At 38.2% G+C, this 27049-nt stretch overlaps 2 protein-coding genes across 2 annotated transcripts; both read right to left on the bottom strand.

The window, feature by feature from the left end:
* Positions 1 to 320: 320 nt before the first annotated feature.
* Positions 321 to 12336, bottom strand: LRIT3 (leucine rich repeat, Ig-like and transmembrane domains 3). Its single transcript, XM_061355207.1, has 4 exons — positions 12221 to 12336; positions 10487 to 10965; positions 2388 to 2693; positions 321 to 1434 (listed from the first exon to the last, which is right to left on the bottom strand). The coding sequence occupies exons 1-4, from the start codon at positions 12334 to 12336 to the stop codon at positions 332 to 334; spliced, it is 2004 nt and encodes a 667-aa protein (XP_061211191.1). The 3' UTR covers positions 321 to 331.
* Positions 12337 to 13809: 1473 nt separating this feature from the next.
* Positions 13810 to 25424, bottom strand: RRH (retinal pigment epithelium-derived rhodopsin homolog). Its single transcript, XM_061355208.1, has 7 exons — positions 24548 to 25424; positions 20305 to 20495; positions 18655 to 18754; positions 17594 to 17747; positions 17065 to 17233; positions 14840 to 15018; positions 13810 to 13932 (listed from the first exon to the last, which is right to left on the bottom strand). The coding sequence occupies exons 1-7, from the start codon at positions 24651 to 24653 to the stop codon at positions 13827 to 13829; spliced, it is 1005 nt and encodes a 334-aa protein (XP_061211192.1). The 5' UTR covers positions 24654 to 25424; the 3' UTR covers positions 13810 to 13826.
* Positions 25425 to 27049: the final 1625 nt, after the last annotated feature.

The following is a 27049-nucleotide window of genomic DNA, read 5'->3' as shown; positions in this document are numbered from 1 at the left end:
TAGCACATCGTACAGTAAAACAAGAGAAGAGAAAACAGAATGATGCTTTAATGAAAACAAAAAGTAGATGATCTTTTGTCAGCAATCATTTCATGCTGTATTTTTCTTTTGAAGAACATCATTCCTTCACATCCAAAGTCACAAATGTAAAAAAAGAATCAGGCAACATTTTTCTTCTATTCTCCTTCCTACCCACCACCCTACCCATCCAGGAGACTGTATTACATCACATAATAGATTCTGACCACCACCTAGCACCAACCTGCTTCCAGATGCAGTATTATCATTTTGGATTAATTTTACATACCATCTCCTCCACCCTCACCCATGTTCAACACAGATACTCAGACCTAGAGCCTTCACTTTTGAAAGTCATTTGAGAATCCATGCTTGACCTAGAACAGAGGAGAAGCCTTTCTGACTCATCTGTGTACCTTCTTGCCCAGAGCTGTTCTCCTGCACACACTGTTCGAGGTTTCAGAGACAGTGTTTCAAATTTCACATAGGACTCTCTTGCAAGGTCAGCTTCCTTCACAGTTTTTGGTTTCATACGAAGTTTTAGAAGTTTGTAGAGTAAGAAAAATATCACAGGTAAAGCAACCACACATGCTGCACTGCTGGACAATATCAGAATTGAAAACTGAGAGCTGCTTTCATCATTTAACCTATCAGTGGAGAAAATAATGCACTGCTCTTTTGTAGGTGGCACTCCTTTGGGTGAGACACATGCCATATATTGAGTACTAGGCTGCAAACCATCAATTGTGACTTTGCTTTTGCTAGAATCGGTGCTCAGAGGCAACATATCTTTCTCACCATACTTTGAGTATAACACAGTCACTGCAGAGCTGCTTGTGGCATTGACAGTTTTCCAAGTTAAGGTCACTCTTTCATCAGTTTCACTGATCACTTTTAGATTCTTTACAGTGATATTTTGCTCAGCCGTACTTGCTGCATTCAATGAAGTCTCCTCGCCTTTCTTGCTTATCTCCCCGGTCTGCTTTGTCTCCTCACTTTTCTTGCTTATGTCCCCAGTCTGCTTTTTGATTCCATTTGTCACTGCCTTTGAATTTTTCTTTCCATCAGACATGGGCCTGGATTGCTTCTTGTCAGCAAACCTGATGCTTGTTGATAATTCAGTGCTAACCAGTGCTGTGGTGGTTGGTGTGGTGGGAAGAGGTGTTGTTGTCCTCTCAGGTTCCTGCTTCGATTCATCCTGAGTGGTATTCTGTCTCTGTGCCTCTTGTTTCCTTCCATACTTCTGTGGTGACACAGTTGTAGTAACTACACCAATCACTGTGACAGTGACAGCAGCTTCTGCCATTCCTGCTAAGTTCTTGGCTTTACATCTGTATTCTCCTGCATCCTTGTATGAAATCCCTGTCAAGCTCATTATGGACCATCTGACACCCTCTCCAGGTGTTTCTTGAATTACTATAGGAAGATGCAGAGTAAAACATTATAAAAAGGGTAGGTAAAGAGAAAGGAAACATTATTAGACTACTTCTTCCCTTATCTCTGCCAGGAAGAGTCACATGTATTAAACTTAAGAAAAACCCAAGCCACACACACAAACTATGGAAGTCCCTGCCATACTATATTATTGCAGAAAAAGTGCTCAGCTTCAGTAAAAATGGAACTGAATATGTGGAAGACTTAGAATAGAATTTGCAGTCTCACTGAATAAAACAAAACCACATGAAAAGAAATCAAATATCTTAAAGCTGCTATGTGACTAGGAAGTACAAGTCTCAGTGACTTGAAGTGACACTGAACGCACTAGCCATTTAAAACATTTTTGGAAATGACCTTTGTCTTAAGATATTTCAGTAATTCAGGCTATTACCTTCTTCAGACTCGTGGTTTAAGATAACTGTGAACTACTTGGCATTAGCAATAAACATTTTTTTTATATTTAAGTTACTGCACAAATATCTATGGCAATAGCTAGAATTATATCAAGTATTCAAAATGGGTGTGCAAATAAACAGCAAACATTTGCAAATAACATAGAAAATACTATCCCCCTTTACTCAGCATTGGTGAGGCTAATGTGTTCAGTTTGGGGCCCCTCACTACAAGAAAGACACTGAGGTGCTGGAGCACGCACAACTGTCCCAGCCTCCCTTTTCCTTTACCCTTCCCCTGCTTCACCTATTTCCCCCCTTCATGCACATTGTTGTTATTACAAACCACATCCAGAATCAGAACAGTCTGTTGGACCTGTTCAGACCAAACCTCAACAAAGAATTTCCTAACAGCAGTTGCTGGCTACAATTGCCAGCTTAGTGCAATATCTGGTCCATTGTTACTCATTATAATGATCTCAAAGCACAGGCAACCCTCAATTTCAGGCTTTCCCATGTCTTATAAAAGAGTAATTATACCTGTATAGTTCACTGGTATATTGTCTGACCTAGTCCAAGTAAGCTGCGGCGTTGGGTACCCAGTCGCATCACAGCGTAGCAGAACATTGCTTCCCAGTGGAGAAGTGATCTTTGTCGCTGACGTCATTACAGATGGTTTAAGACACTGCTCTAGCTCAGCTCTCTGGAACAAGATTCCTGCCAGGCTCTCAGGTCCACTACATGAGACCAAGGGATCAAGAAGTACAACTGAGTTGTCCACAATTTTGGAAAATTCAATTAGCTTTGAAATACGACAATCACAAAACCATGGGTTGTCCTGCAAACCTGAAGCAGGGAGGGAAGAGGGGAAAGAAAGAAAGAAAAAATAATGCTGTCAGACAATATATGAATATTGTGATTACAATATGATGCATGCCTACCACCAAGTACAAGCAAGGAGAACCATGGACCTATTCTGAGTTTCAGTTTGGTTTTTTTCATTTGGCTGATGGGTGGGGGAGATTTTGCAGAGGTGAGGAAGAACAGTATGAATGTCTATTAAGCTAAACTTTTTCTTCACAGATGTTCACAGAAGTATAATAGATACAGCCACTACCTTTGTTTTGCTTTCATATTTACCTAGGAAAAAACCACATTGAAAAGATGTCTTAAGCCTGACATATTTTCATCTGCCTGTGCCTTCTGGAATGGTAGCTTGTCAGGGCTGTTGAATCTCCTCTGAGTCCTTTGGACTCTTACAATTTTTTCAATGCTTGCAGAGAAGATGATGGTTTAAGAGGTTATAGCTTTACACCAACATCTCTGTCCCTTGGAAAAAAAAATAAAGGTTAAGGAGAAAAAGCTTTAGGCCAATCAAATTCTTATCTGGCTTTGAACTGTACCAATATTCTTAGAAATCCAACTTCAATTTAGGACAACCTCTGAAATACGTTCAAAAAGAATAGCAGAAGAGTAGAAAATGGGAAGGACCTTGAAAAAGCTGATGACTACAATGCTTTTATAATGGCATGCAACAACACTATCTCTTCTATTAAAGGCTATAACATTTGCTTCTTGATTTGCAAGGCTTCTCTCCCTTGGTGAACTTACTATGTGAAAGAGAGTAGCCATTTCTGAGGTATATAAGTTTAAATTCTCAGCTGGTATTGATTACTCCACTATGTTGATCTTCATAGAGCAGCAGCAGCTTCACCAGGTAAAACACAACATAGCATATCACACAAGTTCAAATATTTTCTCATTTGACTTATACATTTGAGCATACCCTTTTCTTTTCCCATGTATTAACAATAAACAGAACTTACAGTCTGAAATAAGGGATGGTGCCCAAGAACTCCTTGCTATTGAAATTACTGATAAATGCAACAGACTGGTCATATCAATTAAACCAATGATAAAAGAAAAATAAAACTGAAGCACCTGCTAATATTGTTCCTTTTTATTGTGTATTTTTAGAAATCATAAAAACAACTAAAGAAAAAAATCTGCTTTTTTTCCTGGATGAAACCTGTAGAGGAAAGAATACACAAATAATTAACTACTGCTTCCTTTTGTCACCTGATCAAGATTAGGTTATTTTAAGCACAATGACGATGATTGCTTAAAACTGTGGTAAACCCCAATTAATCCCTGCTCTTTAAAACAAGACTTGACCTGAAGAGACTCCGTAACTTTGACATCACAATCCAATTTCACCCCTTGCAGACAGAAGGGATTTTACATCTATTTGATACTTACTGCCTGATGGAACAGGGAAGGAGAAATCAAGGAAACTGTATCAGCAACTGCTTGTCTTAAAAGCAAAAAACAAAGAAGAAAGGGAAAAAAACACCACCAAGGAACAAAAAGAACCCTCCAAAATATTTTTTTTCCCCTGTGAACTTCACACCTATACTCACAAGCATAAGAGATACCATACAAATGTTTTCAGTATGTCTGGGCATCAGCTGCTTGTGGTTGATATAAAATAAAAATTCTGCCAATTAAACACATGTATGTAACTACCTAAGGCATAAGAGGGAAGACAGGATCCCCTTGAAATCAGCCCTCAACTACCAGAGTTACTCCATAGCAAGATGCTGCTAAAATGCAAGTGAACTCCCAGCATAATCTCTGTGCTAGCCAGAGGACAGAAGCATGGAGTAGCTGTGCTACAAGTAGGAGTCAGGGCAGGTGCTCTAGGTCCACAACATCAATCAGGATAGATTTGCAGCATCAGTAAGGGCTCCCATCCCACATACCAGGCAGCAGATTCTCCCTTACATTAAATGTCACTGAAGATATTTCTTCTGCAATGATTCCTCATCCTACAAGATTTATTGCAAGAAAGGACGGGGTTTATTATTGTTTCTAATACCACTCTCAGCAGTCAAAGGCCTTTCAAATAGAATCATTTAGGGTGGAAAAGACTTTTAAGATTGAATCCAACCATAAACCTGACAATGCCAAGTTCATCACTAAATCACATCCCTATGTGCCACAACTACACATCTTTTAAATACACCCAGGAAGAGCAACTCAATCAGTTCCCTGGGCAGCTTGCTCCGGTGCCTGAGAACCCTTTAAGTGAAGAAGTTTTTCCTAACATATAAATACATGGCTTTCATATTCTCCCAGTGTCCTAAAGAAGGCCCAAAGTTGTTAGCAGTAAGTGTCAAAAAATGACAAAATTGAAACAATGATGAAGCAAAGATGCATAGTCCTTAGAATGGATGAGTGTTTAGTTCGGTCCAGGACACAGGTTTGACCATCTCAGATCATTCCAAAGGCCTGGTTTCAGCTTCAGAGGAGGGTTGTAGTCACAGAAGACTGTACTTCCGTGCTTTAGTGCAAAGAAAGAGTTACTTTAGTTAGTCACTTTATCTTCCCCGTCCATTATGCTTGCCAGTGGAACTGGCTAAATAAGCAGGACTCATAAAAATAAATATAATATATACAGCTATAGGAGTTCCTTCCTTGCCTCCACGGCTCATTCCTTCTATTTATCTGTGTCTTGCCAATATCTGACAGTATCCACATTATCTTTAGTAAACTTGCACAGCAACTGTAAGTCATCAAGTCATGTGAATTTCCAAAATGGAAAGACGAAAACACTACTGAGTTGGGAGCAAGGAAAAAACACTGAATTTGATTATACCTCAGTTAGCTATTGAAGAGAACATAAATGGAAATGTAAACCTATTTTCCAAACTACAAAGGGCATTCTGAGCTATAACAGCTTGTGTTTAAAAGATGATAAAAGTGACAACAAGCACATTAAAGAATAAAGTAAATGGATGAAAAAAAGGGAAAGAAAAAAAAGAGTAAAACAAAAGGGAGAAGAAAAAGAAAAAAAGAAACTGGAAAAAATGGGGAGCTTTAAAAAAGGAATAAGATGGAATTTCTGCTGGAAAATAATTTCTTAAGAAGAGAAAATAAAAATAATGCTAAGTCTCCAATGACATGTGCATCTGATGGAACAGCAAGTCTTTAGAAACCCTGGATTCTTTTCTAGAAATATTAAAGCAACTTGTTGACCTAAGTACTAACCAAGGCACAATAAACACTGATAAATACTTATGCATTGCAATGTAATCAATGCAGTGTACTTTAACATTCAATAGGGACCATAAGCTGCTCTAAAAGCCTTTCTATATTCTAGATTTAGCATATTTTAAACTTACTCTCACACAGTTATACATATGTTTGCATGTACAATGCCAAATATATGTACACATGAGTCTGTGCACGCACATTTTTGCAGTCTTCCCAATAACGAGGTTTTCCCCATGCTGTGTCAATATGGACTTTAGCATTCAAAATAGCTGTGAGTGAAATTTCCTTTGTAAATCAGTAACCATTCTCAGGCCTTAACTTGTATAATATACTGCTTTTCACTTGCTGTAAAATGGCAGTATATTAAATATTCAAGTTAAATATTCACCACAGCTTGGGACAACTTACACAAGGCTCTCTTCCAACTGAAGCTACAAGATTTTTGATCCAAGGTTCCAAAACAGTAAAGCCCACTTCCTGCATTGTGCCCAGTGTTTCCTATACACAGTAATTGCTAGGGAGTAGTTTCAGGAAAAGAAGCATCTACCCAATGGCCCAGCATAACAGCTGGGAGCCTGATGGACCTGCAGCATTCAAATTTTTGGCACCTCTACATACAACAGAGGCAAGATCTCATCTAACTGCCACTCTATCAAATACTGGATTCCTCTGTTCCTCTGAGCAACCCACTAGATACAATTTTCCAAACGGAAAATGCCACTGCCATCATTCGTGCCAGAAATTTCACTCTGTACAGCAGCCAATGCTCAAACTTAGCTGTGATTTGGATCAAAGTATTAGGCTATAGCTCCAGAGGTAACTAAGAGAGGGCCAGACGAGCTCACACACTGGTCCTTCAATCATTTCCACTGTTTAATTGTCAGCTCACTCCACAGCTTTGTTTTGAACTGTTCAAAAGGGCAGCCTTCAAGACAAAGTCATATGTCGCTCCTGGGGCAATTCACACTTCAGGGATTGCTCTCTGAAAGGCTTATGGATGAGACCACACTAAAGACAGGTCTCTCTATCCCATTCTTCCCCATCAGTATCAGGCTTTGCCCCTCCAAACTGTCCTGCAGAGTATCAGGCATACAACATTCTATGGGTTGTAATACAGTTCTTAATTACTTCTGGCAGAAAACACATCCCCACCTCCACAGTTACATTTTAGGGTCACTTAAGCGTCCCTTAGGGCCCACAGAGAACACAGGGCTAAATCTTACGAAGTGTGGAACAGCCAGTCAGCTTAAAAGAGAGCTGACCCTAAATTGTGTGGATGACAGCCAGAGTGAGCCATTTGGCTATAGGACCAGGGTTCATTCCCTGACCCTCTTTCATTTAAGATAGTGTCCACAGAGGAAAAACATACAGTGAGAGGTAATAAAAAAAGCCAAACCCCTAAGTACAATTATGAATTAGAATAAGAGATGCTAACGTGCCAGTCCCCTGGCAGAAGTAGTCTACGGCTCCCCCAGGAACCCTTGAAGTAAACATGAGAAACCTGAGCTTTCTCTTACATGCAACCTTCTTGATGCTCAGTCAAGATACTGAAGACAAAATTGCTTCCTGGTGTCAGAAAATATGTATGCATGAACACGTGAGTTTGGGCTCTTGCTTTGACAGAACTAGGAGAGAAGCCAGCTCAAGTAGTAACTGCTTACATTAAGTTGAATTGGGCTGCTGTCTTCCTGACTAGAAAAAAAACAGCATTTATTTACTCTGGGTTCCAGCTTCTAGCAGAGCTCTGTTTGTATACCATTCCAGGCAGGTATATCTGCCTGGAATGGCTACTCTGAATGCTCCTACAGAGAAGAGCTGGAGCACATAGGACACTCTTGAGCATCAAAGTCTGCAATTGTGGCTATTACATTTTAAAGAAACCTTTCTTTTAAAAACCCAAAGGAGTCCAAAGGCAACCAGTAACTATGGTAAAAAGAGGAGGAAGGGGGAACCCAACAAGCAAAACCAACAACAAAAACATACAAAACAAAAAACAAACCAAAAAAAAAAAAAAAAGAAATGGTGTGATTAGTTAAGGCAGCAAATGAGGAAGGAAAACATATGAAAGGTTACTTCTGTAAGAGATGATCATTAGTTTTTCTGTATGCTCATCTTATGTAGGACAAGAGGTAATCAGCTTAGTTTGCAGTAAGGGAGATTGAGGTTAGATATTAAGAGAAACTTTCTCACTGTCCTCATAGATAAGCACTGGAGGAGGTTACCAGAGAAGCTGTGGAAAGGTCAGGCCACGGGTTTTAAGAACAACATTGATCTAACCAGAACAGGTCAGTTTATTTGGATCGGCATCCCAGCAGGCTACAGGATGGCCTTTTTGAGATCCTACCTGATCACATACCTTTGTGATCCTTATATCCTGCCTCAGAGGAGAATATCTATGGGTTACATTTCTCCTCCCTTGGGCTTCAGCAATCCTGGTAGAGACAGAAGAGGTGCTAGAAGGACATATCTTTCTCCTGTTCTAAGCTGACATCTCCTATGGTTGGAGCACTACAGAGACATCTCAACTCCTAAGTCATCTTTCTAGCCTTATAGTTTCTATCAGCCATTCATGCCCGAAAAACAACTGCTTTGTAACAGTCCATCAGCAGTAACCTAAGGATGACTTCCTGGCAGTGAGTGGGAGCGGTATAACTACCACTTTGCAAGCTCCAGTAATATAAGAAAACTAACATTCAATGGAGACTAAGTCAGCTTGTCAAAATAACCCATGACACAAAAGGTACTGCACTTTTTAATCTCCAGAAGAAGGGGATGTTTTCTTATTCACCAGTGAGTTTCTTATATAGCAAGCACTGTCTGTCTTCACTGGAATGTATTCATCAGAAGGCTATATGATGTCAATGAAAGAAAATTCAGCTAATAACTCACGGCTTACCTAAGGTATATTTACCCAACACAATGAAAGTACTAAGTGGCATTTTACATCCTCAGATCCAAATCTTTAAAAACTTCACAGAGCCTACCTCAGCATGTACCATTATAAAAAGAGAAGCAAGGCATTGTTTCAACCCCTCTGGAGATCTGTATTCAAACCCAGCTGTAGTTCATAAGTGAAAATGATCCAAACATCACATTTCAAGTCTCTAGGGGACTCAATGTTGGCACAAGAAGGTTTGCCAGGACTAAAGGAGGCTGGCAAACTACCTGCACCAACAAAGCCTGCAGATGGTTGTCAAGGGGGAAGGGAAGGAAAAAAGAGTGTGTGGGTTTGGAGCTTTTTGGTATTTTGGGTTTTTTGGTTGGTTGGCTGTTTTGGTTTTTAAGTAGTGAGGGCCTTGTAAGACAAGGGACTCCCACATGAGGTCATCAGGAGAATTAGATCTAGCACAGTCAGCTCCTACTTCACCGCCTTTAGTATGGGGGCAGGGAGAGTACTGAGTTGGATACACTTTTACAGCTTTTTCTTTTAATCCTGAATAGATGAAGATCCTATTAATGCTGCAAACCTATAGTTACCATGCATGTGTGAAACTCATTCAGCCTACTTGCATCTGTGAAGCTACTTCTCTACAGTCTCCCCTGAAAAAAGTTTTAAATTGCAGATTCTCCTGTAAAACAAAGCAGCTGAACAAGTGAAAATTGAACAGTGGGGATTAGATCAAGAAACTGGAAATACTGGGCAGTACAATGTTGGGCAGATCTTTACCAGTGGGTGTAAAACTGCTCCAGTAGAGAGACACAGCTGGCTTTCCTCCCTTTCTCCTGCTACACTGCAAAAACATCAAAACATCCACTTATGCATAAACAGTGACAGAAGAGAACACTATTGATAGAACTTTTCCAGCCATGTTCTGAGACCGCAGAAGAGAATGGGGTTACTTAGCACAAAGTCACAAACAGAACTGATGTAATGGTATACTGGAGAGATGGAATAAAAGGATGAAAAAGGTCAGTCTGGCCAAACTATTCTTAAATACATACCTTAAATACTATAAAAGTACCTTCAATACTATAGAAAGTGCTGTGAAGTTATAGGGCTCAGATTCCTATTCTCTCTCTCATATTAACATGAAAATTGGGGAAAAATTGAGGATTTAATTTAAAGCAATGCAAGGTCAACAGGAATCACGGGAACAGCAGAGCCACCTGCTTTTAAGCCACTGTCTGTAGCACTGTGTCTCAGGACATGCTTCATATGAGCATCAACTCTAGGTACTTGCTTGGCTCGTGAGCCATTGGAAAAAATAGTTGCAAATGGGCATGCTTGCAGTTGCCACCACATATAGTGATGAAGGAAATGTCATCCGAAACACAGTTTCTGGAAGTTCTACATTTCTATGGATACTGAGCGCTCCATATGGCCTGTATTCTGGTAGCCCAGAATCTCGTAGATTTTACTTTAATTTTATAACCTTGAGATAACAACATGCATCAAGATCACTATCATCATTTTATAGTTTTCCACCAACAAGAAATAAATAAAGAATCACTGAGCAAGCCAGAGGACTGACCCGGATAAAACCCACTCTCCCGAATCCCAGGCTGGTCCCCTACCTGCTCCCACTTTCAACTTAACATTTAGGTACATTTTAATAAGGAATGAGACAAGCTGTTTAACATACCCAAAATGACTCTCTGGGTCGCTAGACTGTCTCTGCTCTTAGACAGGACAGATTCTGAGAAGGGGGGCCAAATGTCCATCAAGTCTGATGGCAAGGTGGTTAGCTTGTTGCTGGATATGTCCAGGTAGGTGAGGTTTTTCAGGTACCGGCCAGCATCAGCAGGAATGCTGGTTACTTTATTATTGTGTAAATCAAGAGTCCGTAGGTTGGGCATCTCTGCCAGTGATTCCCAAGGGAACGTCGAGAGCAGATTACCATCCAGCCGTAGCTCATGCAGTTGTTTCAAGTTATAGAAACTGCTGATATCAATGTTTGCCACGCAGTTGTAAGTTACCCACAGGTATTTGAGATCTACTAGGTAGTAAAAGGCTTCAGTTGGAATCCTTCGTATAACAGTCTTCTCTATACGAAGTTTTACAGTATCCACAGGAACATTTACGGGGATCTCGTACATGTCAGGATCATTACAGAGTACAGACCTAGTATCAGGAAAAAAGACACAAAAAAAAAAAGAAAAAGGAGAAAACGTGAGAAAAAGGAGAAAGATATTGACATTTCTTTATTAGAAATTTGCATTTTAGATTTAAATGCAGATACTATTACTTTCCGCAACACTACTAGAAGAATAAAGAATGTCAGCTCAAGAGTAGTCCTCTGCATTTAAAAATCAAAAACAGGGAGTTTCTAAATATATATATAATAAAAAAAACAAAACACAAAATCCTTTCATGCGAAGTTTAATTTGCTTTATTATAAAGCATATAAGCACCATCCTCTGTCATCTATTCTATTGACAACTGAAAAACAGAAGCCACTGAATAAGGAATAATACATGCACATATCTCAAGTGGGAGCTGCATACCATTTGTGTTACTGAAATTCAGAAATTTGGATTACTAATTTCTATTTTTTTCTGCATGATGAAGATTCGAAGTATTTGTCTATATTTACCTTTCAGAACAGACTGAAAAATGAAAACGTTAACGTATTTCTCTAAAGGGGAGCTTTCTAGCCTTCTTTCTGTTGTCTGCATAGAAATTTCCTGCTTTTTAGAGGTGCTAAGAACTTTCTGCTCCCACTGGTTTTATTAAAATGGGATCTCTCAGCATTTTCAAGAATCAGTTTGCCTCCATTTCTGTGGAATACAGTGTTTGCACTCACCAGCTTTAAGATTTCCCTCCCCTCAGTAAGACTATATCTAATGTTGTTCCCCTTTTTTCTATATTTTTCCTTTATTTTATTTTCTCCTCATACAGCTTTATACTGGGTATATTGTGACAAATAGCAATGAGAAACTGTATCTCCCAAAATTGATATGAGAATACCCAGATCATCAAATTTCAAATTAACCTGTACAGTACCAAAAAATCATATGATTTTCCTGTAGATTAAAAAAGAAGAAACTAGTGTATTTATTTAAACCAGAATTACCTTACAGTAGACAATTATTTTCTGAAAATAGAAAGGACATTACAATAGTAGGAAAATCATGGAGCAGAAAGAAATTGCCTTCTGCAAAACCTGAAGATTTAAAGTAGCTATTTGTGAAGTACAGAGCCATAATCACCATCTGTTCCTGTTCAGGAATGCTTCTAGCTGTACAACACCAGCATAAAAGATGCCTTTACTTCAACTACGCTAGAACCAATTTGCAATGTATGCAAATGTTATTTCCAACTTCTTCATCCCTTTTCCTTATAAATTGCCTTGTATGACAAAGAATAAAATGTATACCTTGCTCCAGTGCCATCGCTTCTGCCATGGTAAACGCAAGTGCATTGTGAAGGACAAAAACCATGCAATTCTTCAAGAAAGGTCATTAAGAGATAGAAATAAACAAATAGATGCATGACTTCCCCCCAGCAGAACTGATATGGAAAAAATTAAAACTTCATTCCTAGGCACTCATGTGCAGTGTGCTACGAATGTGAATGCAGACATCCATTTAGTAACAGCAGATTACATCAGATTAACTGAGATCTGTAGTTGCTTAACCTTCAAATGTATCCTGAAATGGATCAGTTAAGCCAGTTCATTCTTTATTCTGTCAGAACAACACACTGTTTCCAGTCATATCCAGCATGTTTCAAGGCTATTTTAATATATAGCTTGCAAAGTTAGCATGTAATAAAATGCTTCTTTGCTCCTTCTAAGAGGCAAGGCATTAGTTACTGTCCACAAAATGTTCCAAGGTTCCTGAAGGAAATCTAGTACAGCATGAGGTTATTGCATGGCATTTTCTTTAATACTGAAAATTACAAATTAATAGGAAGCCAGAGATAGATTCCAGAGTTCATAAAAAATCCTGTAAAAACAGGCTTCTTTTGACAAAAACAAAATAACCCACCCATGTGAATAAGTTACACACTGCAAAGGCAAACCTCCTATTCATGCATATGTGATAACAGAAGATATTTATTCTAAAATTCTGAGTATCATCAAGAGTGCATATACCAGCATTCATAAATAGATGTATACGCAGTCATCTTTTCCATCCTGAATAAATCACCTCACCAAAGGTATTTTTTGAAAACTACACAACAGACCTATATGACCATGAGATTGACTTAGAAATTGTGAGAAATGACTATAAATATTTATTCAGTTTTATATGCCTCCCCCATGTCAAGATTGAGGGTACAGTTTGTCTCATTTTCAGGATTTGCTGTGCAGTCACAAGCACTATTACTAAATAGTTGCTATTACTATTGCTAAAACAAAAGCTGTCTTTCCTACAAATTCATTTGGTTGCGTGAGCAAAAACTTTAAAAATACATTAAAATATCAAAAAACTCCTTAAAAATCCTAAAAGCTGGTAACAGGTTCTATTGGGTTTGGCTAGATATTTTGCTAACATATTCACAGAAACAGAACTCTGCAAAGCATACCACCATGGACACCTGCTATAGAAATATATTCACACAGGAAGAATCCAGAATATTTCAAGTCTGGAAAACTTTCAAGGGAAGATGAGGAAAAGTAATTCATGAAAGGAATTATAGGTGCAAAATCCATGTTACTGAATTTAAGCACTTCCTGCTTCAGGTTCTCCTTGCCCTGTGTCGCCTTGTCCACACTGTAAGAGTCAGTGATCACTTCACTACCCCTTTTTGTTTGGGACAGACAAATTGGGCCAATAAACCGCATTCTCAAAACCTAAAGTCTTAATGGGTTTTGTCATTTTGCCTTCTTAACCTATCTAAACAGATTATTGCGATTAACAGAAACAGCTGTCTGGGGCAAATAATTATTCCAAAAGATTAATCTTCCAAAAGATTAATTAGCTTTAACTGAGATTTCACTCTTTCCATTTAACTTATGCATGCAAATGGCATGAGTTCTACGATGTCAGTGCACTTTGTGATACACTCATGGGCAAGGCGTTGTTTATAGTTATCTCTTGTCTTGTCTGGCATCGCACCATTGCCAAGATTGCCCTCCGAAACCTGCAAAGGCAAGAAAGAGAAAGCAGAAAGATCATTAGCTGTAGAACCAAACACCAAGAAACACTGGGTAAGCTACCTTCAGTATTACAACAGTTTTCAACTTCAGTAAACCTTACTTCATAAAAAATTGTGTATTTGGAATTTGAGAGGACCTGAGGCTTTTTCACTTCCATGTATATGAATAACTCAGTTAAGTTTCTTCTACAACAGGCATCACAGCAGGTTTTGCTTATCCCAGGACAGGGTATAGTCATGACAAAGATGAACTTACAGAACGGTGAAAAAAATTGGATTTTTTTTTCAGCAAGATCAGGTAAGTTCACCTAGGGGGAGATCACAGGCTCTGCTTCTAGATTGGTAGTAGAGAAAGAAGAATGCTTCCTTGCAAAACAAAGTTCTCAGTCAGAGGCACTGGCTTGGTTAGAGCATTTGATATGCTTATTCAAAACAGATGAATAGGCCAAGCTTATTTACTTTAACAGTAACTGTCAATCCATCTTAATCAGTCAGAATATGACACATCCCAAATCAAGCAAAGAAATCTACGGAATTCACGTCACCAAGCTGCCACACATTTTGACCACAGTTATTAAAGCCGGCTTACCTCTGATGCAACCCAAAATCCATAAGTCCTTTTGAGAAGCCACAAAGGGACTTTCAAAACTGTCTTACAAAAGCTGTGTTGATGTGTTTTCAAAAATCTTTATCAATTTAATATATTCTTACAATGAGCAAAACAATTTCTTTTAGGGTTTCCTGTCCAAAAGGTCATCTTTGTTAAATCATCAGTGGTTTACCTTTTGACCTCTTTGCTAAACAGTTTGCCATATTTTTCAGATGATCCTGCTATAGTTAGATGATTACCTAAAATCATCAAGTAGAGTGGTATTAAATTAGGAACACTTACTTTTTGTTTGCAACGACATAAATGCAGGGATTATAAAATGTGGAAGATTTTGCAAATAATGGAGCTATGATGGCCATTGCAGGAGAAATTTTCTTTGGGTCTCCAAAGGAAGACCACAAACACACAATAGAATATGGAGACCATGCCACCAAGAACATTACAATCATCACAACAGACATCTGTAAAAGAAGAGGAACAGACTCATAACCAGTATTACCTGAAGAGAAAGACCTTATAACCTAAACTCAAAGGCATATGCACATTTGTGAAAACAGAGCTATGCAGAACCAAATAGCAACACGTAAGCAAGCACACCTGACAAATTTTGACAGGTCATAATGAAACCTCACTTTGGGGATCAGCACATCACACTGTCATGTATTTTGGCATGCTGTGACTTCATTATGCACAATCTCCCTTCACAGTCAGCACTATTTATTATGCTAAATCTCTCCAGCAGAAGTTTCAATGGCCAGAGAAGACTTCACACATGAATTAAGACCACCATAACAGGTCACTTTAGGATGTTATTACAAATAAGAACTATGAAGAGAGAATAAAATCTAAACCAAATATTCCATAAAGATGTTAATAAATAAAACTGTTTAATAAGGTTTAACTGTGGTACAGTAAAATTAAAGAAAGTAGATGTTGCTGGATACAAAGGCTCAGTCCATATACTTATGGAACCCAGAAGGGTCTGGTTGATTTAATGAAGTATGATAGCCATGTTCAAGCATCACACTGAGCAGCTATCTGAGCAGTTACATCTTCTCTGCCTGCCTGTCAGAGAGAACAGTGTGGGCAAGTGGGGCTCATACCCTAGAAGACTCGACACCCCAGCTAGAAATGAACAGCAAAAAAATGAGGGTAGTGGAAGGTTAGGAGAGGAATCAGCTAGGACAGACCTCTCTGTTTTTTCTCAGGGACATGAACCAGTAACTGAAACTGGAATGAAAATGTCAAACTAATCAAGAGGACAAAATGAATCACTATATAAATAAACAAACCTGCAGGGCTCTTTGTATGTATAGGATTCCCTAGTGTTGTTTACCTATAGCTTTAGTCAGTCTTTTTGTGATGAACAAAATGAGAAACAAGAAGTAAATGGCTACTTTGTATGAGCTCTTCTAGAGCACAACCACAACCAATAAACAGTGACTCTTTCCACAGAAGATTCCTATTTAAATACAAATGTAACACGTATCAATAATAATGTGAAGAAGCTTAAGGATGCCAGTTGTTGAAAAAGCAAGCAGTACAGTTCCAAAAAAGAAACTCCAAAGATTCAATCCTTTTATTTTTTTTCCAAAATATAACTTGGTATCTTCAACTGCAAAACAGCAAAAATATGCTTTCTTCACAAATATGAGCCTAAATTTGTAGCTGAATCCTCAGCTTTAAGCATTGTGAAAGTTTTTCAGAAGAGCAAAATGGTCAGATTATTATTTGTAGGTAAAAGTACTATTTTTCACAATTTAGCAATGATAAATTTTTCCAAAGAATGTTAAGTTCGCATTGATAAGTAATTCAAAAGCATAGGTACATACTTGTCTGCCTGATTCTCTCTCACTTATCATGTCCAGCTATAAATCACATCTTTACACAAAATCAAAGGAGCTAGTGAACTTCAAGCTTTCTCAAGGACTTTTATACGTTAAAAGAATGTCAACCTTCCAGGAAGGATATATCATTTTATGCCATAACTCATATTTGCTACTGTTTACGTAAGAGATAAGCTTAACAGACTGAAAAGAACAAGGGATCAGAATCACACATTTTGGAAGCTTGGAAATGTACTTTTTTTTAGGCTGTGAGTTCAAATCTGAGTCGACCTGTCCATTTCAGACCAGACACCCCTATGTACCTAGCAGAAAGCCTAAGGACTCTACAGACACAAAGAGTAAAAGTCCTCCTAGGATGGATACCTCTGAGGTATATTTCTATGTAGTGACAGAATGGTAGAGGCAAGGAAAATTCAGATTGTTCCCAGGCTTCAAAGTAGCTATTCATCTGGAAAGAGTATTAGGCCAAAAGTAAAGAATACGGTGTTATAAGTCAAGCCAAGAGTTTTCACCTAGGCTGAATTTCAGTTATATGTGGTACAAAAGGAAAAGTGGAACTGTAGGAAACAGAAATGCTTAAAAGGCTGCAATGTGCCTTTGGCCCCAAGATTTAATGCTAAAGAACATGCTTAAAACAAAACATGCCCGAATTTACTATACCTTTGTCACATCTACTTGGTCAGACCAATCTATGTTGATGCTTTCCAAGCAGTTACTCCTGGCATATTGTTTCATTGCCCGGGAAACATTGTAGTAACAGTAAAACATGACTGTTAAGGGTACAACAAAATTAACAGCAATTACACTCATTGTGTAGGAAACAAAGGACCTGATAAAACAGAAAAACAAAACTCAGTAACTTACAAATAGCCATTCAGTAAAAGTTACTAAAGATTTTGATATTTTGATTAGATTATGAAATTCTAAAACAAGCTTTTAGAGAATTAGGAAAACTTTCTTTAGCTTTAATTTTCTTATTAGCACCTACAAATCTTGCAGTTTTCAAGCATAGCTCAATTCCTGTATTTTTTCTAGACTTGCTCTATATTATTTCCATATTTTTTAAATTATTATTATAAACTACACTTCATACTTCTGAAAGAAGTTATGCTCAGAGGGTGGTGAATTAAATAAGCTTAGCCTTCAATGAGAAAGCAAATTGAAAAGAAAGGGTGAAGGGAAATCTTACGCATCATTTTTCCTCCAATTTACTGTGCATGTTGCTCCACTCGGATCTGGGGCATAGCTAGCCCAGCCTACAGTAGGCATGGAAGCCCAGAAGACTGCATTTATCCAAGCAGCAAGGATTAGAGTGGCATAGCTACGGGTAGTCATTCTTCTCCCTGTGGCCAAACACATACAGTCACAAACCATTACCATCTATTGCTTCTTTCCAGTGTTGAACTGCAACAAGAAGTAGCTTCTAGCAAGTACATACTAGATGAATAATGATCCTTTCAAAGGCCTACACTCCCGAACACTGCAGTATACCATTTCATACTGCTGAACCTTTAACACCACCTAAATACCATCATCCACTCCAACTCACATCATACAGGCAATACCTGATCCTAACCCCATGTCAAAAAGCTTATTATGCAACAGTGCATTCAAGTACACACTCGCAGGACTGCAGGGGCAGGAATTAACTGTGACAATAAGGCTGTAATAGAGAGAAGAGAAAAACACACAGTTCAGTGCTAACACAACAGCAGAAGCAAATACCTGCTTCGAAACCTCCCACAGCTGGAGGCTTTTCATGTACTTCTGTATATAGATACTGTCCTCCAAAGACTGCAAACAATCATGAAAATACAACTTATAAACAGAATCATAGAATCATAGAACAGTTAGGGTTGGAAAGGACCTTAAGATCATCAAGTTCCAACCCATTTGCCATGGGCAGGGACACCTCACAGTAAACCATATCACCCAAGGCCTCATCCAACCTGGCCTTGAGCACTGCCAGGGATTGAGCATTCACAGCCTCCCTGGGCAACTCATTCCAGTGCCTCACCACCCTAACAGGAAAGAATTTCCTCCTTATATCCATATAATAAGAGCCTAATTGTGAAAAAATCACTGTCTCCAGCAGTATTATTCATGCCAACTAGATAACCAAGTACAGTAGGATCATGCCCTACATTCAAATTATGCCTAGCACTGTAATTATGTAGTCATTCCTGAGAAAACAGACTCTTATTTCACAGAAGTTCAACAGTGAACATTTCTTTACCATAAGTACAGTACCTATATCAGGCCTGCAGATTGTCAGATAACGATCAAGTGCAACAACAGTGAGCAAACCAATACTCGCCATCCCAAAAAAGATATTTAATGCAGCATAGATCTGAAATTAAAACACACAAACAAAAAAAGCCTTTTCTGAGAAATCTGTCAAATGTACAAGCACAAATTCGTGGACTGAATCGAAGGCACTATTACATTACATTCAGGCTGTGTTCTCTTTCATAAGCAAGGTACTGAAAGAACTAAATCAGTGCAGGCAATGTGGAGATGGCTCATTTAAAATTAAATGTTTCAAAAGCAACCTGCTTGTGTGTGCCTCAGAAATCCTAAAAACAGCTGTCTAAAAAGCCAAAAAAATACCATACTTCAGTAAGTAAATTTTGAGATTCAGAATCCGGAGGTTGGAGGGGTTCAATTCGTGGTTTTGGTATAAGCTGAAGGAAATCTGAACAGCATTTGATTCATCAAAAAGGCTTTAGCAAATGTGAGGTCCTGAATTGTCACTCTTTCCTCTGCTGCATAATTATACTTATTTCACAGATATGGTACAGTGATTTTCCCCATCAGACTCCATTTTTACATGTGTCAGATCTGCTGCACAGAGTGACAGATGCTTCAATCCCAACATACTCTAAATGCATCTGCCCCGTCATCCTATGGGCAGTGAGACCAGGGAAGGAAAACTGGGAAGGCTGTGTTAGCACTGGCACCCAAGAAACATAGCGCCCTGTGCCGGATTACATACCAACAGTGGTTATGACAGAACTACATGACATTCAACCATCTCAGTTCACAAGATTCATTTGGTTTAGATTGATGGGAGTCGTGTGTCGAGTGAACTCCCAGACCATTTGTACTGAGATTTCACATCAACTTCAACCCGCTACAAGATAGCCTAGATACAAAGATGTTAAGTGAGGCTTCCTGTCAAACAGTAACTGAATTTTGAACCTGAAATGAGTCAGGCAAGTGAACTCTGATTATTATAAATATCCATTATATAAAGGTCTGAAATGTGTATTGCTGCTAATGGTTTTCTTGACTCACATTTTCAGTACACACCTTTATACTACTACCTATTTTCATGGACACTTGAGATTTAAATCACAGCTCAGAGCAAAGGGCACCATGTCTCTGCTCTGGAAGTGTAATTTTTCAGTCAGACTATTTTTAAAAATAGACAGCTATTAAAACTAAGCTAAATCTTAGCCTTAGCCTTGCAGGCCTTCATTTTGGATATCCTAATAGCGCAATCCGAAAGAACACGTATTTGTCAGGCAGAACTCATTAAGATCTGTCAAACTCATAATCAAAACTGTAGTCACATCCAAATTCTTTTCATTATCAAATAAGTCATCAAATGTGCATGTATTACTATAAACTTCTTCATTTGGGGATTTTGTTTCCTAAGTCTTCTTAAAGCTATTTTCAAATCTCTAGTTGATAAATATAATGTTACACTTTGAAAATCACATGCAAAATCCTATATCCAGACATTGTTGACATGACAGAACATCAGCTTTAGGTCTAGAGTCAAACTCTGCATCTCCATCTTCTCTCTTGAAAGAACTAATACGAGGCTGAGCTACTGCTTATTTCTCAGTTTGCTTTTAAGTGCTCAAAACTTTCTCTCTGACTTAATTGCAATACCTGGCATCCAGTATATCCAAATTTCCAGCTTCCATGCAGGTCTGAGGCAGCAGACATGGGGTAACCAATGCCACTAACACCAATGTCAGTAAAAGCCAAGTTGATAATAATTGCATTGGTTGCTGTCCGAAGCTCTTTGTATTTAACAAAGATGCCCAAAACAACAATATTACTGAAAATGCTTACCACTCCTGTAAAAACAGAAAAAGGGAAATTTACCAAAGGTACCCACCAGCCAGTAATATACATGCAGAAGAAAATATAGCCTATTGGAGTATCTATGTCCTAAACAAATGATAATTTCAGTCAAGTGCAATTTTGTGAAGAAGATAGACACCTGACAAGCAGAGAAAAACTTTTCCAGTTACGCTCTTATCAATAAAATGAAGAATTCCAGCATGCTCAAGCAAACACAGCCATTAAAAAATAACTTGTAAATAACAGGAGTCTGTGAGTTGTTCAGAGATCCTGTAGTTTGACATAGCTGTTACAGGGTCACTGAACCAAATCCTAAACTTACAAACATTTGTATAGCCTGGGCACCTTAAATGAACAAATGGAATTATTTTGTTAAAAGTCTAACAACACACAACAGGTTATCCATGGAAATGACCCTTAAAATTTTTCAGGGGGGTTGTTTTGTGGGATTTGGGGGGGGAGGGGGGTGTTCATTTTTATGTAAGAAGTTTCACCTATGAATCAAAACACTGTAGTTTTCATCATCACAGACTGGAGGCATAATTCTGTGATCAGCTTGAGGCTGTCATACTGAATGTAGGCTTCCAAAAGCAGACCCATCTTCTTTCACAGCCACTGCCCATCCTGCTCCAGTTTGCTGGCCATCACCTTCACTGATGGGATTTCTGCTTCTCTATTGACTCCACCAAAAACCTGACACACACACTTTAGCTTTTGTGACATGCCTCTGTGGAAAGGGCAGTAAGGTTTGTAAGTATTATACAATGTTCTTTCATCTCTGTCACTGTCAATGGCACAGCACAGAGTTAAAAATCCCTAACATCAGTTTATGCACAGACTACAAACATGCTGCAGTTCAAACAGTAACCTCAAATCAGCAAGGTTAGAAACCTGAGTGCAACAATCAGTTTCAAGTACTTCAGCTGTACAGCTGAATTTTGAAGAAAATTCCTTCAAAGCATGAAAATTCTTTTAAAGCATGGGAAGTCCTGTGGACTCCATCCTTGGCAGTCCATGGGAACACAATAAATAGATTTATAATAACAGCACACACCCCACTGCATCAAATACACATCAGAAGTACCATCTGAACCACTATGTTCAGCAAGACATGACAGCTATGTAAAAGGGCAGAATGAAAGCCTTCTGTAACATACATAAAAATGTAACAAAGATGATTCTTATGTAACAGACAATAAGGACAACACCAATTCTTCATCCTTTAAATGGAATTTCTCAATTTCATTTGTATAAACATGTACCCTTTTTATTATACCTGAAACTCACACAGTGAGTTTCACTGCAACATTGTATTAACCAATACCAGTCTCCTACATTACAGAAACTCTCATAACAGATTCAGTAATTTAAATAAAATGTAGCAAAAATGTAAATAATTATTGGTTGTCTCTCTTTCCATTCTCTCTTTAAAACCACCAAGCATGTCTGCTCTGCAAGTCTCCTGCCTGGTGCAACTTTACATGGCAGACGATGCTGGAGGTGCATAGCCACATAGATGTCATCATCTGTCATATTCATATAGTCACACATTTCAGGAGGGTGATGCTGTGAGGCCCTAAAATGCAAAAAAGCAAGGAGCTGGGGATCTGATCTGAAACCAACACACAGTAAAAGCACTTGCAGTGCCAGTTCTGTCAGTTTTCAAGTTGACACGTAGTATGTCATCTCACAAAATAGAACTACCACTTTATAAAACAGCACAGGCTCCCTGTGAGGCATGATTTAACATATACTACAGCTACCAAGAATGAAATCAGAAATACAACAGGGCTATAAACTTGTATGCTCAGGGTGAAGATCCTGCTAGACACAGTTAAATCCTATGCCTCAGGACCCAGTCTTAGAGGGTAGGGAGTGCAGATCAAGGTCAAGACTTTCAGTAACCTGAAATCATCAACTGTGACAAACTCATGTTATTCAGATACAACACGTGGATGCTGCCACTTGGCCTGTGAAGCATCTTAGGGTTAGACAACTATTCCCACATTTCTTTAAATAAACCTTGTAGCTTTAGGAAGTTGAAGATAAAAGCCTCATAACCTGATCAAGAGCAGAAGAATTTACTTTCCTCCTTCCCAGGGAAGCAACGAAAATGAAAGGCAGAACAAATGTAAATAAAAGCCCTAACAAAGTTAATTAAGCAAGACACATGTAGTAGCATCAAAACAATGAACGTTAGGTCTGTGTATGACACAATTTACTTTTCTAGTGAGCATTTTAAAATGATACCAGAGCATTTCACCATTGTAAGATGAAAGATGTCCATGAAGTAGTATTGCTTCCTGCAGCCTGAGTATCCTTGTGGTCATCACTAGAATACACTAACCACTGTAAAGTGCAATACTCAGCAATTACTTCATTCTCAGAAAACGAAGCAGTTATTTGCAGAAGAATTCAAACCTTTTAAAAAGCAACATAATGATGAACACTGTACCTGTGCTTCATTCTTATTCTTAGACATCTGTTTACTAGCACGGCTTAAATTTTCCAGAGGTGAGATCTGTGGTAGCAAGGCATTTGCAATGCAATTAATCATACTTTCAAAGATGTTATAGAGCTTACTGTCAAAAACATTCCTCATTAAGAAAGCTAAGTCCAGCCTACAGGTGAGTTACTAGACTCCTGCAATTATAAGAGGAAAACAAACAAACAAAAAGTAATCCAACTTTTTGTTTGCTTTTTTAGAAACATTTAATTTCCTTGTAAGGTTAAGGAAGAAGAGCTGGGTCGATTGTAGCTATTCCCATTGATCACCTATGATAGCTTTGATCCCTAACACCAAGCTATCTGAAAAGACCACCTTGTTGCATACAATCTAACCAATTTAAATTAAAATATAACAAATACCATATGTATCTGCAGCACATAATAGTTCCAGTTACCTGTAAATACTGTTGCAGTACTGCAGTGTATCTAGCCTTCCAATACATGACCATAATTCATCTCTACAGCTTCATAACAAGTCTACTTATTCTGTGTAGCTGTTCTAGCAATTTCTCTAAAAATTGGAAATAAATTATTGCCTTTGCATTCAAAAATAGCCTTTAACCAGAACATTACTTTAATACCACTTCAAATAGATATGCTAAATAAAATGAGACCTTCCACAATACTATTTCATGTAAAGTCCATTAATATTTTAATGTATTTTAAAAGCTAATAATAGCATAGAAAATGTATGGTACAGCCTGTGGAAAGAAAAAAAAAGTATTTATAAACTGATCTGATTTTCCATAATAAAGATATAGAAGGCCTATTTTTAAAGACAGTAAGTTTCAGGTTTTGGTCACTTTGATATTTCATTGCTATAGCTCTCAAAGCTTAAAAAACAAAACAAAACAAAACATTACTGAAGCAGTTATGATTATAACAATGAGAAAGTTTTCAAGGAGAAGGGGGGTGAGGGGGAAATCAAACATAATTATTCAAGTTTAGCCAAAGGCCATTGCAGTCACGGGGAACGAACACAATGTCAAGCCTTTCAGTGTGCTTTTTCTAACATGTGTCATTGGTGAAAAATACAGCTGCAACCAGAGTCTGCTCTTCTGTGATTAATGACCAGCTCCCTCCCTCTAAGTCACATTCCAACCCTTCCCCTTACATCCCCCTAACAGACACCCGCTCACATGCTCAGACTACACATATATTACTACAAACATGTGGCCCAGGAGGAATCTCAAGATAGCTTCAAGCACATCACAGAATAATGCAAGATGTGACAGCTATGTCCTATTTTTATCCCTTTTGCAAGCTGGCATAAATTAATTCTTACTCTCTTCTATAATTACATATGAACAAAATTAATTTTTCAACACACAATGTTGCCTTCAAATATAGAGCAGAAAATTTAGATGTTTCTGCACACTTCAGTCAGCCTGCTAACATGTCAGTAAACCATGGAGAAAAGCCATCAAACATTTGTGCAATACGAAATGAAACACCATCTCTGTTACTATACAAAATGAACATTCAGAACTACAGTTGTATTTTAAACAGCTATGCAACAATTTGCCAATACCCATACCTGCTGTGATTAAGTAAGCTGCAACTACGTTGTGCTCAGTCTGTGTAAAGGCTGAATGAGCTTCATTGTCACTTTCTGAGGAATTGGATGAATCATTCCAATGCATTTTGAACAAAAGAGACTGTCGCCTACCCTCTGCAATAATTCATCAAGACGAGGAAACACTACAAAAACCCTGCCAGGGAAATTCTTTCACTATTCAACAGACTTACTGAACAATTAAAAAAGGGGGGGTAGGAGGGAGTTCGCCCCACCATTGACAGCCTCCAAGCACAATTTAATTGGACTAAAGTGCAAGTAAGTTTACACTCCCAATCTATGCAGGAGATTGTTAATTAAAACAAAGAGCAGCACAGACCTGAGTGTGTTTCCAACAGTATGCTTAAACTTCATTCTTACTGCTAAAGAGATTAACTGTCACATGCTCCCAAACTTTTTCCTTCAAACCTCTTGTGCAATGTTTCAGAAACCTCAATAAAAGCTGAATCAGGTCAGTTGGTTGTCAGCCTGCCTTGGAATTAACTCCCATCATCACAGTGAATACACAAAACCACAGCTCAACATAAAGACACAATGTTGACTTTTTTTAAAAGCAGATACACTCACCCTAAATCACATGCCTTCAAAGCCTTGAAGACCTACTTCTTCAAGATTCTCAGCTTGATTTAAACCCTCAAGCTGACACAGACACAAGACAAACACAGTCTAATATTTTCCTGAAGTGAAGCATGACTTTCATAAAACTCAGTTGCTGCATTTCTAAAATAGCATGGTGTGTAGAAAACAGTTGTTGAACATGTCTTACCAGTCTGAATACTCTCCCTCTCCCACACACACACACATAAGCTTACTTTGGGCAAATTTCCCAAAGCATGTTACTGGGTTAGGGTTAGGGTTAGGGTTACTGGGCAGAAAATTATTATATATTTTCCAAAGCCTTGGGCAGCAGAAGCTTATGTTCTCTTCAATGATGAGCAGCACAACAAAGTAAAGACCTTTTACAAAATCTTGCATAAATATTAGGTGCAATAAACCCTTGCCCGAACAGCTTATATGCAGTATCAGTATAAGTAATCTAAGGTGTTTTCCACCAGTTCCCCTTCATACAGTTTTTGTCTCCAGTTTTGAACTCATACTGGGTATAAAAATGACAAGAATGAGTAACGGGTAGTTCTTGAGTGGTACATGGCCCACAGGCAGCTCAAGCAAGTTCCCAAACTAGGTCATGTCTTCTGATCAGCAGTAAGGATGTGGTGACACAGACAGTGTTGAAGAATATGGCCATTACACAGAAAAGAAGTATAACTGAAGAGCTCTCCCTTCTCTAACCCATTAAATACTCATAAAGCATTCCCTCCCACTCCTCAGCTTTCCAAAACAGACATCCTGCATCTTTCATCCATCTGAATCTAAAGGTAAGAAAAGTTTGATACTAAACTTGTGCTGTCATGGCATTTAGTCATCATTACTACAGCTGATCATATGTCACCATTCTAGCAGCAAACGTTTCCTTTAATGCCACAGATCTACACTCACAGTTCTCAGGGTACTTGTATTATTACAGTACTTTTCCTTTCAGAAGAGGATTAGGCAGGAACAGGGTGGGAGGGTTCTGAAAGGAAAGATGATCTGTTTGGCAATGAAGCCACTTCCCTAGTGCCTTGAAAGATAAAAGCATAGTGATAATTTGATATTTTTGCTTTCCTCCCCTAAAACTTTGGCAAGATTTTCAAAAGCATCTCAGAGCTTACAATGCTGGACGTCTCATCAACATAAAGCACTACTATTATTGTTCAGACAGAATTCCAGACTTAAAGTAGCAGTTAATCAGACCTTACAGATTTTATACATACTTGTCGCTTAAAACACAAGTTTCTAAATGTGCAGTCTGTCCCATGCACCACCATATTGTCTCCATCTCCTCGTCTCTCAAATTTGACTAATTTTACAGCAACAACAATTAGGAGAAAAAAGTAAAAATTAAAGGTAGGCATTAGTTATCATTAACCTAATAGTTTTTTCTAGAACACTGCAGTTCATGTAACAAGCCAAGAAGATAAAGGAGTTAAATACTGAAGTATATAAATAATCCACAAAGTTTGAACCACAACTTCTAAGACAGACAAAATATGGCTTACCACATTGCTTTTTAATATTGGCATAAGAAAAGAAAAATAAAATCCAAAACCTCAGGCAGTTTTTATCCTCCAATAACAGACAGCAATACTAGTGTCAGAGGGACATTTTATAACCTCAAATGATGCTTTTACTTCCCACTTGTCCCAGATCAATAGCGACAAAACACAACTTCTATATAAGTCATTCCTCAGTATTTAAGTATCTATATAGATATGGGCAATGCAAAACTTATGACAGCGTTTAGCAAGTTGCTTTTGGTTATGCGTAAAGTATATTTCAACCCACAAGTGATGAGAGTAGAGAAACTTACCATTTGCATTAAGAATAATAAATCCCAAACCAAACCAAACCCTCTTTCCTATT

The sequence above is a fragment of the Neopsephotus bourkii genome, unplaced genomic scaffold (assembly GCF_033783945.1).
Source record: "Neopsephotus bourkii isolate Nb327-2 ecotype Australia unplaced genomic scaffold, CSIRO-AGI_Nbou_v1 NB_787, whole genome shotgun sequence".
Taxonomy (NCBI): domain Eukaryota; kingdom Metazoa; phylum Chordata; class Aves; order Psittaciformes; family Psittacidae; genus Neopsephotus; species Neopsephotus bourkii.
The sequence above is the reverse complement of the archived record's forward strand: the minus strand, read 5'-3'. Positions and strand labels throughout refer to the sequence as shown.

What these genes read in the sequence shown, in the direction of transcription:
- LRIT3 (XM_061355207.1), bottom strand. Translation starts at nt 12,336, where the DNA reads ATGCATCTATTTGTTTATTTCTATCTCTTAATGACCTTTCTTGAAGAA. An exon ending in AGCGATGGCACTGGAGCAAG is followed by an intron (nt 10,966 to 12,220) that starts GTATACATTTTA and finishes TCCTGATACTAG; the next exon opens with GTCTGTACTCTGTAATGATC. An exon ending in TATACCAGTGAACTATACAG is followed by an intron (nt 1,435 to 2,387) that starts GTATAATTACTC and finishes ATCTTCCTATAG; the next exon opens with TAATTCAAGAAACACCTGGA.
- RRH (XM_061355208.1), bottom strand. Translation starts at nt 24,653, where the DNA reads ATGCATTGGAATGATTCATCCAATTCCTCAGAAAGTGACAATGAAGCT. An exon ending in TTGGATATACTGGATGCCAG is followed by an intron (nt 18,755 to 20,304) that starts GTATTGCAATTA and finishes TTTTAATTTCAG; the next exon opens with ATCTATGCTGCATTAAATAT. An exon ending in ACCAAGTAGATGTGACAAAG is followed by an intron (nt 15,019 to 17,064) that starts GTATAGTAAATT and finishes CTTCTTTTACAG; the next exon opens with ATGTCTGTTGTGATGATTGT.